At 45.1% G+C, this 14,325-nt stretch overlaps 2 protein-coding genes across 5 annotated transcripts in view; both read left to right on the top strand.

Moving 5' to 3' along the window:
• Window positions 1-14,325, top strand: part of ELAC1 (elaC ribonuclease Z 1) — a 218,386-nt gene that overhangs the window by 103,482 nt on the left and 100,579 nt on the right. The gene's annotated exons all lie outside the window — the stretch shown is intronic.
• The window catches only part of MAPK4 (mitogen-activated protein kinase 4), a 93,720-nt gene that overhangs the window by 41,044 nt on the left and 38,351 nt on the right, over window positions 1-14,325 (top strand). Inside the window, exons 1-2 of one of the 4 annotated variants that reach the window (XM_079994897.1) lie at window positions 190-253; window positions 2,833-4,152. In XM_079994897.1, coding sequence (XP_079851023.1) covers window positions 3,607-4,152 — 546 coding nt within the window. In that variant the 5' untranslated portion in view covers window positions 190-253; window positions 2,833-3,606. Of the gene's footprint in view, window positions 1-189; window positions 254-2,832; window positions 4,153-14,325 lie in introns of those variants that run through there. The other 3 variants (XM_079994900.1, XM_079994899.1, XM_079994898.1) reach the window with 3 other exon arrangements.

The raw sequence follows: 14,325 nt of genomic DNA, 5'->3' as shown, positions 1-14,325 counted from the left end.
GATTTCTGCTCCTTTTTCCTAACATGCTCCTACTTCTCATTGCTCACTCCCCTCATCTCAAGCACAGTCCTCCAGAGAGACAGCCACGTCTGGAAAAAAACCTGGAGAGATGCTAGCAGGCAGTATACACAATACTAAGGTGGTCTGGCTTGGTGTAAGGCAGTTTCTTATCTTTTTTTCCTTTTATTTCCACAGTTCAGAGGGAGCCACAGAGAACCATGCAGAGCAGACCCAATCCATTTTGCTAGCTGAGGTAAAGCAGCAAATATTAACGCCCCTCCCAAGTCAAGGTGCAGAGATCAGATTATTTTGGCACCTGAACACAGAAAACCTCACAGATTCCTCTCCCCTTCCCTGCCAGTAAGAATACAACCATAAAAAACTAAATAAATAACAATTTGCTGCTCCTTCAGTGCGGCGGCGGGGCTTGTTATTGAAGACATAGTGTCTACATTGGTTAGAAGTTCTTTCTTTCTTTTGTATAGTCTTTGGTTCATCCTGATCATCGAATCATTGAATTGTAGAGTTGCATATGCAGGAATCTCGACCAAAGCATCCATGACCGATGGCCTTCCAACCTCTGCTTAAAAACCTCAATTGAAGGAGAGTCCACAACTACCCAAGGGAGTCCAGTCCACTGTCAAACCACTCTTAATGTCAGAAAGTTTTCCCAGCTCCCTCAACTATTCCTTATGAGGCTTGGTTTCCCGACCATTGATCATCTTGGTTGCCCTCCTGAATTACAAAAATACGGATTTGAAACTCAGCTACAGGTGGTACCTAACACCAAGAAAACTAGCGCTAATATGCCCAGGAACCTCACCAAAAAGCTGGAGAGGGTCACCTCCACAGGCACATACCTCTACATGTGGTGGGAGTGCCCCAAAATCCAACTATTCTGGACAACAGCCATACGAGAAATATGTAAAGTAACTAAGCAAGTATTAGAAATCACCCCAGAATTGGCCCTACTAAACATCTTCCAAGACAATAATGCCCATTTACACCACAAAGAACTCATAACCCACCTACTTTCAGCAGCCAGAAACATCATAACCAGACACTGGAGAGACCTGTCAGGAGTAAGCATGGACCAATGGTACCAAATAGTATGGGAAACAGCCCTACTAGAAAAATTAACTAATAAACTGAAACTGACATGGGGACAAATAGAAGAAGACGCCTTCACCCCGGTATGGCTCCCCTTTATCACATACACAGCCTAACAAGACAATGACAAAAATCCACCAACAGCATACAAATCAATATGGCTAACCTGTTCCAAAACACCCACCCACCCCACTCACACATGAAAACAAAGATCACCACAGCCAATCACAAATAAACAACCACACCCTAGGCCAACCCCAACCTCTCTCACCACCAAAGGAACACAAGTGAATAGCAGAGAACCTGCACAAGCGACGCTGACACAAAACCCCACATATATTAAGTAAAATAGAAACATCGCCACCTGACCCCACCCCCACTCACATTTCCCCCCTCCACCTCTTTCCCCCTTTTCTTCCTAATGTCTCAACAAATGAAACTGATCTGTATAAAATGTTACTTGGAAAAAAAGAGAGAGACATTGCACATACTTTTGTAAACCAAGAAAATCTTTAATAGAAATACATTAAAAAAACCCAAAACATATGGATTCAAACACCCACATCTTGAAGTGCTTTTCCAAAGTACAATGCTTAAATGGAACTTAAATTATACGTGGTCATTATTCAGCATTTGTTCTGATTTGCTTGTGGGGTGTTTATGCATCTTCCCATTAATCATTAATTCATCTCCACTCCTTTCAGTGCATTTGACCGTCACTTTCCTAACTGCAAAAATGTCTTTTTTTAAAAAAAAAAAAAAATTGGATTTGTTGCACTAGGGCAACCGAGCACTATTAATCTGCTTTAATTGCATGAATCACACCAACCTAAATTTCCCACAGAATACTGGCAGTCTGGTGGGCATGTCTACAGGAGCATGGCTCTCATGCAGAAAACCTGATGTTCAGAATTTACCACTATACCAGTGGAGTAGAAATATAGAACATAGAGGTGACCCCAGAGATGGGAGAGCAATTCAGTTCCTCTACTCCATTGTTAAGCTCTTTCCAAACAAAGTCTATCCTTGGTCAGCCGTCATGCATCCAATCAGTAGCAGCACAGAAAGGATCCTTCTTAGGAAGGGGGAGAAATATGATTCAGTTCATGTTTAAAGGCTAACCTATCTAATTCACACTTTTCAAACCAATTCGCAAACCAAGACATACTGTAGCTACCCATCGAAAATTGCATTTCTGCAAATTTTGTAAATCACTTCTCCAGCCAAAGTTACTGATACAATGCATTTTTGCATGTTCTTTTCATTAGATGCATATATATTAGTGAAAGGAACATACAGAAATACATTACATTGCAAAAAATGTGTATATCAGGAGAATTTTGAAGTAAAGTGCTGATGAATTTCAATTATTATTATTATTAGTATTTATTAAATGTGTATACCACCCTGTACCCATAACCGCAGGTCTCAGGGGGGTTCACAGGATAAATGAGGACCACAGGATTTTAATGAGGACCTCTTTTAAAAACATCACAAACTATGTGGAAATGAAGAGAATTGAACTTAAGATTGGAAAAATGAGAAAGAGAAAACCCCAGTTTGACAGATTCACCAACTCCTAGGTGACCGTAACGATGTATTTTCTAATCCTGCATAACTAAATTTGTATTTTCTTTAGGTGTGTTAACCTTCGAGAAGGTAGGGTGTGGATAAAAGAAACCGCTGTAGCAAACTACTTCATTATCTATTTTTCACTTGCAGGAGGAGGGGCTATAACAAGTGAGGATTTGACAGACACAATGAAGACCGAATGGTGATGAAGGAAGGATGTGGGAAGAACTGAGCATGGCTGTTTGTGGCACCCAGTTGATGGGGAGCGGGATGCATTGGGAGGAAAGCACGTCCGTCTTTTATCACGTCTTGTGACGGCGAAATGGAAAAATCCACCCTGCATTTAAGAATGTGTGACAGAAGATTCACCAGAGCCTTGCAGAACTAGAAAAAAAATGCTGAGTCCACTTCATGGAGAATAAAGGTTTCTGGAGAACCTCTCCACCATTTGCTGTCTGAAGGTCCATGTTTAGGTAGCCAACTGAATATTAAAAGCATGTATATGTTGAAGCTTCACTTTCCCAAACTTAAAACAAAACAAGAAGGACGAGATTTAAGAACTCTTGGAGTCCATTAGTTTATCAGCATATTGCAACGAAAACCACTTGCTAGATTGGCAACTTTATGCCTCTCCCCTGTTTGCTTACCCGAACCGAAGAGAGTCAATATTTAAAGTTTGCAAGCTTGTTTCCAAGACTATTCTCGAATCCACTTTATGTACTTGTGTCTATTTTTCTTTTTAACCTCTGAACATTTGACTTGAAAACCTTCTCCTGTACGATTATGGGCTCCAAGCAAGGAACTGCACAGATTCTCATTCGTGGTAACGATGTACTGTTTTCTATTAAACCGTATTGGTGACTGGGAGGCTGGGCTCCTCCGCTGCCATTTCATTGCAGAGACAAAGGCGGATCTGACCCCACCATGGCGGAGAAGTGCAATTACATCGCGAGCGTGTATGGCTATGACTTGGGCTGCCGTTTCATCAACTTCAGGCCCCTGGGCTTTGGAGTGAACGGGCTTGTGCTCTCAGCAGTCGACAGCAAGAGCTGCCGCAAGGTGGCCGTGAAGAAGATAGCGGTGAGCGATGCTCAGAGCATGAAGCACGCCTTCCGGGAGATCAAGATAATCCGCCGGCTGGACCACGACAACATCGTAAAGGTCTACGAAGTGTTGGGGCCCAAAGGAGCTGATCTCCAAGGGGATCTGTTCAAATTTAACATGGTGTACGTCATCCAGGAATATATGGAGACGGACCTGGCCCGTCTTCTGGAGCAAGGGCCTCTCTCTGAGGAACATGCCAAACTTTTCATGTACCAGTTGCTCAGAGGCCTGAAGTACATCCATTCAGCTAATGTCTTACATAGGGACTTGAAGCCCGCCAACATCTTCATCAACACAGAGGATCTGGTGCTGAAGATCGGTGACTTTGGATTAGCTAGGGTCGTGGACCAACATTACTCACACAAGGTACGTCCCTCGATTTGTTTGGCCTGATAAAAGCTGAGTGTTCTTTAAAATAACAGCATGCAGAAGTTTAAACAGATACTGTGGCATCTTCACAAGCTGTTCCAAACGAAGTTTCTCATAGAATGAAAGAGCAATATTGATGAGGCTGTGCATTCATGCTAAATTGTCTGGCTTCCCCTTGGAGGCCAAAAGGCATTGCCTTAGCATTGCCTGTGAAATCTCGCTGCGTTAATTGGATTACAAACAACCTGGTTATGTGGAGGGAGTCTAGCCACACCACTTTCCAGATGTCAGGTAGCAAAAAACTTCAACCTAGAAACTAATTTGCAAGGTATGTATAGTGGTACCTTGGTTCTCAAACTTAATCTGTTCCGGAAGTCCATTCCAAAACCAAGGCACCCTTTCCCATAGAACAGGCATCCCCAAATTCAGCCCTCCAGATGTTTTGGGACTACAATTCCCATCATCCCTGACCTCTGGTCCTGTTAGCTAGGGATGATGGGAGCTGTAGTCCCAAAACATCTGGAGGGCCGAGTTCGGGGGTGCCTGACATAGAAAATAATGCAAAATGGATTAATCCATTCCAGCAATTTAACATGAATGTTACTATCTAATGAGACCATTGACCCATAAAATGAAAGCAATAAACAATGAACTGCAGTAGCACAATCAATCAATCAGTAGCTGAACTGGGTTCCACACAGTCACAAAAACAAAACAAAAAGAGCCGCAAAAACGAAAACGCAAAATAAATAGCAAAACCAGACAGACCTCAGCATAATACTCAAAACGGAAGTGTGGCACTCAAAGCAGAACATGTTCGGCTTCTGAAAAAAGTTCGCAAACCGGAACACTTACTTCCGGGTTTGCAGTGTTTGGGTTCCAAGTTGCTTGAGGACCAAGGCGGTTGAGAACCAAGGTACCACTATATTCCATATCTGTGTTAGACCAGGAATGAGCAGCTGGTTACTTCCTTTTCCAGATCCAGCCTTGTAACGCATCTGGGAAATCCAGCTGAAAACTTCACGCAGAAATAAGTCCCACCCAATTGTAAGAGTCCTGCTTCCTGGTAGGTCTGCATAGGATGGACCCTTAGAATGCATTCTGGCCCTAATTTGAAAGGACATTTAGGCTGCAATGCAATCCTTGCTTTGGATTAGATCCACCCAAATTCACTGATATTTCATCTGAGTATGTGCATTTGGGATGTGCATCCCTTTGAATTCTTCAAGTTAGCGTGCAGAAGCTTGTCACCTTCAGAACTTTTAAGCTGCAGCTGGACTGCCCTCAAAGGCTAGAATCCAAACAAGCTTGCATTGTGTTGCTTTCATTGGAAGGTATGACTGAGAAAGCTCACAGGGATCGGAGGACTTGGGACAGGGGAGGAAAATGGTAGGTTGGTGCTTCTTTGGCTATGGAGCGGCACTAGAAGAGAAGCAGTCAGAGCCAACGAAGGAGCCAACTCCTAGGCGCTGCGTGGGCTTTGGCCCCCAGAATAAAATATTTGAGGGGGCTGGGCCCCCACAAAGTTGATGGGCATTTCCATGGTGTGTGTGCACTGTGTCATGTGATCGATTATGCAGGGCGGGGCTTACCTGGCCCCCCACAATATTTTATTCCAGTTGGCACCCCTAGTCAGAGCTTCCACAAGCGCAGGCAGTTAGAAGTGGAGTTGAAAACAGAGGCTGGAAATTGGGCCACGCTCACACCAGTACGTTCAAAGCACTATGATGCCACTTTCAATTGTTACGATACCCAGAGTTTCCTGGGAAAGAGGGATTTATTGTTAAGCCACCCTGGACATTGTAGATATGTGAGAGGAATAAGGGGGGTCTCCTAAAAACTCTCAGAACCCTTAGCAATCTACAGCTCCCATAATTCTTTGGGGGAAGCCATGTGCTTTACATGTGCAATAAAAGCACTGCACGCATGGTTTGGAGCTGGCCTTTGTAGGAAGAAGGTATAGGAGGGATAGAGTCAGGGAGAGAGCGATTGGGGGTTGGAAACGCCATGCATGTGATGTTGGGAGGAGCCAGGGGTGGAGCCAAACGTGGAGACCATGAGGCTTCAATTGTTGGTGGCTCCTCCTCTGCCTGGTGCCACCGTGGCAGTGTTGGGGTGTGTCCAAGGGAACGGTGGCATCAGGCAGGCCCCCAGCTGGCTCCAGCCCACCGGCTGGCAGCTGGACAAACTCTTGTCTCCCTTGGAACAGCATCAAAACAGTGGCACACAGCTTCAGAAGCCTTCAGAAACTTGAGCACGCCTTAAGCAGCAGGGCAAATAACACGCAACAGAAGTGGCAGACAGAGGCATATGTAAAGGGTATTTACAAGCATTTTATTCAGCATCAGGACAAAGGAAAAACATGTCTGCTCCCCTTCGTGTCCAAGCAGCAGGAAGCACAAAGCAAAAGCAATACACAAACGGAAGTTCCCAGCAAGCTGTGCTGGAATGTAAACAGACAGGTGACATACAACAGCTCTACACATCTGTTTAGGTGGAACGGAACATCAATATCCTAACAGTCAGGAGGAAGAGGAGAAGGAGTAGAAGGAGTCGGCCACTGGAGCCACACAGTGCTCAGCTCAGTTCTTCACTCAGCTCCATGCTCAGCCCCCTCTCCCCCCTCAACATTAGGGGCGGTTGAAGGCTGGCCCCATCCCAAAAGATATTGAGGGGGGCCCAAAACAGCTTGGGCCCCCAGGAGCTGATGTCCCTGGGTAGAGTATTTCACCTGCAGCACGGAAAATTCCACCATGAAAAAGCCTGTTCAGAATGTCCTATTTCAGAAAACTTTGACCACCCCACCCCGTAAAAGAGAGTTGCGTCCAAAGCGTGGGCTTGGCTCATATGCATGATTTCCCCAGATAAAAGGAACAGATGGACAGAAGGAGGAATTCAAAGTATGCTCAGCAATTTCGCTGCTACATTCCACCCCCTTCCAGCAGCCCGCCTGCCAGCTAGGGGCTTATATGGGATTTTTGTCTGACGTGCCCTTCCTTTGCCAATGAATAATAAGAGAGATGCTTGTCCCCCTGTCCCCACCCCACCTTACTAATTATGGGATACACGTGACTACTGCTTAGCTTACTTTAGTAAGAAAACAACGTGAAACCTTGGGCACTTAAGGGGGAGCCATTTATTTTTGAATAAGCATTTGCAGCGTCAGAAAATTAGGCAGTGTTTTTTCCCCCGGGAGCTCGTGTAGCTTACAAAATTTTGAGAATATTATTAAAGCGGTTGGAGTACTTATCCTCTCCTGTGCAAGTAGCTCACGGAAACATAAGCAGGGCTTCCTATTCCTCCTCCCTATGCTAATATTTTTTTATTCTGACAACGACACTGCAAGGTAGGCTACAGGCAGAGAAAAAGAAAGGGAGAGAGTGGCTGGCTTAAGGAAACCTGTTAAGTTGTGGGTGAACATATCAGAAGGCACAGCGATTCTTCAAACAGCTCTTGTTTATTCAGAGGCCAGAACAGAACTGAGCTGAAGGGCTCAGTCAGCCTGCTTATATAGAGCTCCAGTACAACGTTACTGTAGCAACTTTCTAAAATTATCCAATCACTGAACGTCACTTTCGATCCTTCATTTGCATAATAATAATAATAATAATAATAATAATAATAATAATAAATTTTATTTATATCCCGCCCTCCCCAGCCGAAGCCGGGCTCAGGGCGGCTAACAACAATAAAACAGTATGACATTATAAAACATTATAAAAATGAATTAAAATCAAAATTGATGGCAACCATAAACTAAAGCTTTGTAAAGATTGCCAGAGGAGGGGGTCAGGCTGCGCCCTGACCAAATGCCAGGTGGAACAGCTCTGTCTTGCAGGCCCTGCGGAAAGATGTCAAGTCCTGCAGGGCCCTTGTCTCTTGTGACAGAGCGTTCCACCAGGTTGGAGCCGCAGCCGAAAAAGCCCTGGCTCTAGTTGAGGCCAGCCTAACCTCTCTGAGGCCTGGGACCCTCAAGGTGTTTTTATTTGAAGATCGTAAGTTCTACAGTATCTATCTACAGTATCCCCCTGCTGGCCCAGGGTGAGAACTTCAGTACATAACAAAACCCAAACGTCTTTTCAGGGGCAAACTTCATGTCACACCCAAATACATCTAATGAAACCCCAGTACAGTTTTTGTTTTGGGCTATGTGTGTGCTTGTGTTTTCAGAAGCATCCATGGAGACAAGATGCTTAACTCATTTCCCCACTCCCTATCAGTTTGGTGATGCAGAAAAGTTTTCAACAGGTGTTTGAAGGTTAAAGCCAAAAACTCCTGTCGAATTTTCTGTTGGCAGAGTATTCCACAGGGCTGGACTGATGACACTAAAAGCTTGGCATCTTCTTGCTATCCGATGAGCTGCACCAACTTGGGCAATGCTCCTGCAGATGATCTCAGAGACTGAGCTGGGATATAAGGGATCAGGCTGTTCCTAAAGTACCCTGGGCCTAAGCTGTTCAGGGCTTTGTAAATTAATACAAGGCCCTTGAACCTAGTTTGGTCGTAGATGTAGTAGCCAGTGCAGGTGTTTTCACAACGGTGTCACGTGTTGTCGGCCACGTGACCCCAACAGCAGTCTGGCTGCCGCATTCTGCACCTGCTGGAGCTAGCAAGCCAGACTCAAGGGCAGCCCCGCACAGAGCGCATTGCAGTAATCCAGCCCTGAGGTTAGCCATGCATCAGCTATAGCGGTCAGGCTACTAATAGGAACAAGCATTTCCAACCAGAAAGAAGACACCCAACTTTCTTTCGTTCAGCAACATAATTATAAGAGGTAGGGAGGTGGCGGTGTTAATTTTGTTGCTCCTGTTATTAAAGAATTAGGAGCTGAAATGTTTGTTGATCTACTGTAAATCACCCAGTGGATCCAGACTGAGTTTCTGTCCACTCTGGCCCATCTCAGCTATTTGACAAATTCAGGTCTGAGCCAAAGATTTTGGGGGAAGCTGGGTTTTGACAAGGGATTTGAAGGATGTCAATTGTTATTCTTCCCTCTCACTTGTTTAAATGAAGATTTTGGATAACTATGCAGAGTTTTGTGTGAATGTGTGTCTGAGCTGCTTGCAGAACCGTAAGCATTCATCCTAGCCTGAAACGGCCATAATCTTAGGTCATTCTGACTCTGGAAAACCGTCTGCCCCCTCCAGGTTTTTTTATATTGTTTGGCCAGGACTAAAATGATGTTTGTACACTGTGGTGAGGAATGATGTCTCTCTCAAACGACTTTCAGCTCTGTCTGAAACTAATGTCTCTCTCCATCTGCACAGACAGCGTCATCTGTTGCTTCTCTGTTGTGATGCAACTGCAGAGAGGCTTGTGGTCAAGGGCTAAGTGACATTTAAAACCTTCCACTCCTTTCCCCCCCTCACATGCTATAGAATCAGATAAAGGTTACCCATTCAGCACTATATTATAGTGCCCTGCAGGTGAATGGAGGGAGATTTAATTCCACCTGGGCGGCTGAGTATAATTTCTCTGGCACAGTGGCATAAATCAACTCCCTCTATTGTTACTGGCTTAAGAGAAACTGGAGAAGCCTCAACCAGACCTTCCCCATTCAGGATGAGATTAAGGCAGAAAGACAAAAAGGTTGCCACCCTCGGTCCCATCCTACAGGGCTGGCTCAAGAGCTGGTTGCAATAGGAACAGGGCAGAATGAGAGGCTACAGTTCCCAACATTTTTATTCCTAAAAGTTGTATTTGGACAGGGTCAAGGAATATACTGAGGGTTCCTGCAGAATGGTTTACTGAGCATTCATCCTGATGTGCTTGCACAAAGCTTACGCAGAGGTTAGATTATATTTGGTCTTCATTCTGATTTGAGGTTGGGTTGCTAATCTTGGCTGTGAGCCCTGGGAGACCTGTTCCCCTGCCATGCAAGCCTTTTCCCACCTGGCCTGGGAGGGAGGGGCCCTGACTGACTCCAGCTACAAAAGCTGAGGCTGCTGGACAGACTCTTGGGCTGGGGTATTGCTTAGTGGGGTTTGTTGGGGGGGCATTGTTGTTGTTGTTAAAAGGTAAAGGGACCCCTGACTATTAGGTCCAGTCATGACCGGCTCTGGGGTTGCGGCGCTCATCTCACTCTACTGGCCGAGGGAGCCTGCGCACAGCTTCTGGGTCATGTGGCCAGCATGACTAAGCCGCTTCTAGCGAACCAGAGCAGCGCACTGAAACGCCGTTTACCTTCCCTCCGGAGCGGTACCTATTTACCTACTTGCACTTTGATGTGCTTTTGAACTGCTAGGTTGGCAGGAGCAGGGACCGAGCTCACCCCATTGCGGGGATTTGAACTGCCGACCTTCTGATTGGCAAGTCCTAGGCTCTGTGGTTTAACCCACAGCGCCACTCACGTCCCCTTGTTAAATTGTTGTCTCTTTATTTTAGATCCAGTTATGATTTATGTGGCAGTTATTCAATTTGGTTGTGTGGTTTTTTGATGAACATAAGAGCCCGCTGGATGAGGCCAATGGCCCATCTAGTCTAGCATCATGTTCTCACAGTGGTTGACTTGATGCCTGTGGGAAACCTACAAGCAGGATTTGACCATAAGAGCAACTCTCCCCTCCTGTGGTTTCCAGCAGCTGGAATAATAATAATAATAATAATAATAATAATAATAATAATAATAATTTATTATTTATACCCCGCCCATCTGGCTGGGTTTCCCCAGCCACTCTGGGCGGCTTCCAACAGAATATTAAAATACAATAGTCTATTAAACATTAAAAGCTTCCCTAAACAGGGCTGCCTTCAGATGTCTTCTAAAAGTCTGGTAGTTGTTTTTCTCTTTGACATCTGGTGGGAGGGCGTTCCACAGGGCTGGTGCCACCACCGAGAAGGCCCTCTGCCTGGTTCCCTGTAACTTGGCTTCTCACAGCAAGGGAACCACCAGAAGGCCCTTGGTGCTGGACCTCAGTGTCCAGGCTGGATGATGGGGGTGGAGACACTCCTTCAGATATACTGGACCGAGGCCGTTTAGGGCTTTAAAGGTCAGCACCAACACTTTGTGGCATTCAGATAGCCACTGATAGCCTTCTCTAGGAATTTGTCTAATCCACATTTAAAACCAACATTCAGCATCATTGAATGTCTTCTAATATTCAGCTTCACGGAACATCCATAAGTTCTAGTGTTATGGGAGAGAACGGAAAACTTTTCTCTGTCCACTTTCTTGATGCCGTACGTAATTTTATAAATTTCTGTTACGTCTCCTGTTACTCATCTTTTCTCTAAACTAAAAAGTCCCAAATGCTGCAACCTCTCTTCAAAAGGGAGTCACTCCATCCCCTTGATCATTTTGCTTGCCCTTTTCTGTACAATTCTTTTCTTCTGGCTCAAAAAGCACAGCGGTTTGGTTTTTCTTTTTTGCAAAGGAAAAAAAAAAGCATTGCTGAGGGCACCCCTTCCATTTACACACACACAAAATATGTTTTACGGTTAGCCATCATAACTTTGATTTAAGGTAACCGAAGCTCATTCCCTATTTGGGCAAAAATGCAGCGATGGTGTAAGGCAAGGCTGTGTTTCTGCTTTGGGCAGGCTTGATTTAGCCTGGCAGTATTTTGGCAGGTAAACTGTCCCACTGGGTAGTGATCCTGCACCCTGTTCTTTGCTGCAAAGGGACAATTTTATCCTCCAGTTTGTCAAAGCACTGCTGCATTCCAGTGGATTTTTTCCCTCAAGGATCTGTAGAAAGAAATAGTGCAGTTATACCTCGGGTTGCAAATGCTGCGGGTTGCGCGTTTTTGGGTTGCAGACTGCGCCGAACCCGAAAGTACCAGAATGGGTTACTTCCAGGTTTCGGTGCTTGCGCATGCGCAGAACTACAAAATGACGTCACACATATGTGCGAAAGCACCGAATTGCCTTACACGCGTGTGCTGACGCGGCGCTGCGGGTTGCGAACATGCCTCCTGCACGGATCACGCTCGCAACCCGAGGTATGACTGTACTCAAGAAGGATTTCCCTCCCCTGGGTTGTAGCTTGTATACAATGCTGGCATATTTTAAGCCCCTCTCACACTTTTGTGCCATGTGCAAATAATGTTGAAGGGAACTCAGAAGAGAAAGCTCAAATGGAACCATTATTAACGCTGTCTACCGTAGGAGCCGTTTGGAAACAAAGTGGACTTTGCTGTAAGACTAGGGTGGCCCTAGATCTTCCTTTACAGATGACAGCCCTCCATTTGAAGGCAATCCTCTTTGTGAAGGAGTCCTCCAGAAGAAGGGTATTGTAGTTCATTTGTGGTTTAAAGATACCTAAGGAAGGTGAGCAGGAGAGGCCTTGAAGTTGCCCGTTTGGAGTGAGCAGTACCTGGGCATCAAACCCATCAGGCCCACAGATCACCAGGTCATTTGCCCCCCACTGTTGTGTTTCTGCTGAAATAATAGTCTTTCTAAAGTTTCATCTATACATATAAGTTAATATGCACAAATCTGCGCCTTTTTCATTCTCTCTCTTTTTGTGTCCTCTCAGAGAGCAGTGTTGATGGCTTGACAAGAAATGACACAATTTTCTTGTGGGCTTTTCTCTCTCCTGAAAAAGAGAAATGTATTTGCTTTTGGAATAATTTTCTATTACAGTGGACGCTCGGGTTGCGAACGTGAGCCGTGTGGGATGCACGTTCGCAACCCGCAGCAGCGCGTCTGCGCACACGGGGCTTGCGATTCGGCGCTTCTGCGCATGCGCAAAGCGCGATTTAGCACTTCTGCACATGCACGACCGCTGAAACCTGGAAGTAACCCGTTCCAGTACTTCCGGGTTTCGGTGGTCCGTAACCCGAAAAAACGCAACCTGAAGCATCTGTAATCCAAGGTATGACTGTACTACAGTTTTGTGTTTTGGCTTCAGTATATGATCCTAAAAACAACCATAACAAACCAAAACAGATTTTAATTTTTTTACATTTTTATCATGATCTCACCTTTCGTCCAAGGAGCTCAATGTGGTGTACATGGTTCTCTTCCCTATTTTATCCTCACAACAACCTTGTGAGGTAGGTTAGGCTGAGAGACAGTAACTGGCCCAGGGTCACCCAGTGGGTTTCATGGGTGACCAGGGAATTTTAACCTTGGCCGTAAGCCAACAATCTAACCACTATGCCATACTGACTCTCAGTACTGACTTTGAGCCCCATGTGTGAAAATTGCCTCATATATTTTCTGATAGACTATTCTTACTCTTTTCATTTATTTGTCACTTTCCACAACAAAATGTCTCAAAGAGACTTGCTGATCTCTAACTTGCTCACAAATCTTTAAAGGCAAATGCATCAAGAAAACAAGTTTGTGTAATCTGGAAATGATTTGTTGTTGTTTAGTCATTTAGTCGTGTCCGACTCTTCGTGACCCCATGGACCAGAGAACGCCAGGCACTCCTGTCCTCCACTGCCCCCCGCAGCTTGGTCAGACTCATGCTGGTAACCTCGAAAACACTATCCAACCATCTCGTCCTCTGTCGCCCCCTTCTCCTTGTGCCCTCCATCTTTCCCAACATCAGGGTCTTCTCCAGGGAGTCTTCTCTTCTCATGAGGTGGCCAAAGTACTGGAGCCTCAGCTTCACAATCTGTCCTTCCAGTGAGCACTCAGGGCTGATTTCCTTCAGAATGGAGAGGTTTGATCTTCTTGCAGTCCATGGGACTCTCAAGAGTCTCCTCCAGCTCCATAATTCAAAAGCATCAATTCTTCGGCGGAAATGATAGCAACAGAGAAAGCTCCCCTGGATGCGTGATTTACGATGTTCTGATTTGACAGAGTGTTTCAGGGTGAAGATGGATATAGATTTTTAAGAGCAGGGCGCTGTCTATTTGTAACCTACCATATAAACTAGATTCACAACTTCCTGAATGTACAGTAATTCATAAAACAAGGAACAGGCAGAGGAAAGGAGAGGGATCAAATGTAGCCACTGGAACAGAAGGGGTAGAGATCTGCAAAGTTACATGTGCCATAATTTATTAAGATCTGGATTTCAAGTCTCCAGCTTTCTTGATGTAGTGTGAAATACGGTCTTGTTTTTTCTCTGAAAGAGCTGAATCAGTTTTCCCTGAGAAAGAGCTACATTACATGAAACGCATCATCAGGCAATAAATGATCTTCTGTGCACCTTTTGGACGTCTCTTCTGTTTTCATTCTTAACATAATTCATACCTGCAAGTCAAGTACGAGATC

The sequence above is a fragment of the Podarcis cretensis genome, assembly GCF_951804945.1.
Source record: "Podarcis cretensis genome assembly, chromosome: 11".
Classification (NCBI taxonomy): Eukaryota; Metazoa; Chordata; class Lepidosauria; order Squamata; family Lacertidae; genus Podarcis; species Podarcis cretensis.
The sequence above is the reverse complement of the archived record's forward strand: the minus strand, read 5'-3'. Positions and strand labels throughout refer to the sequence as shown.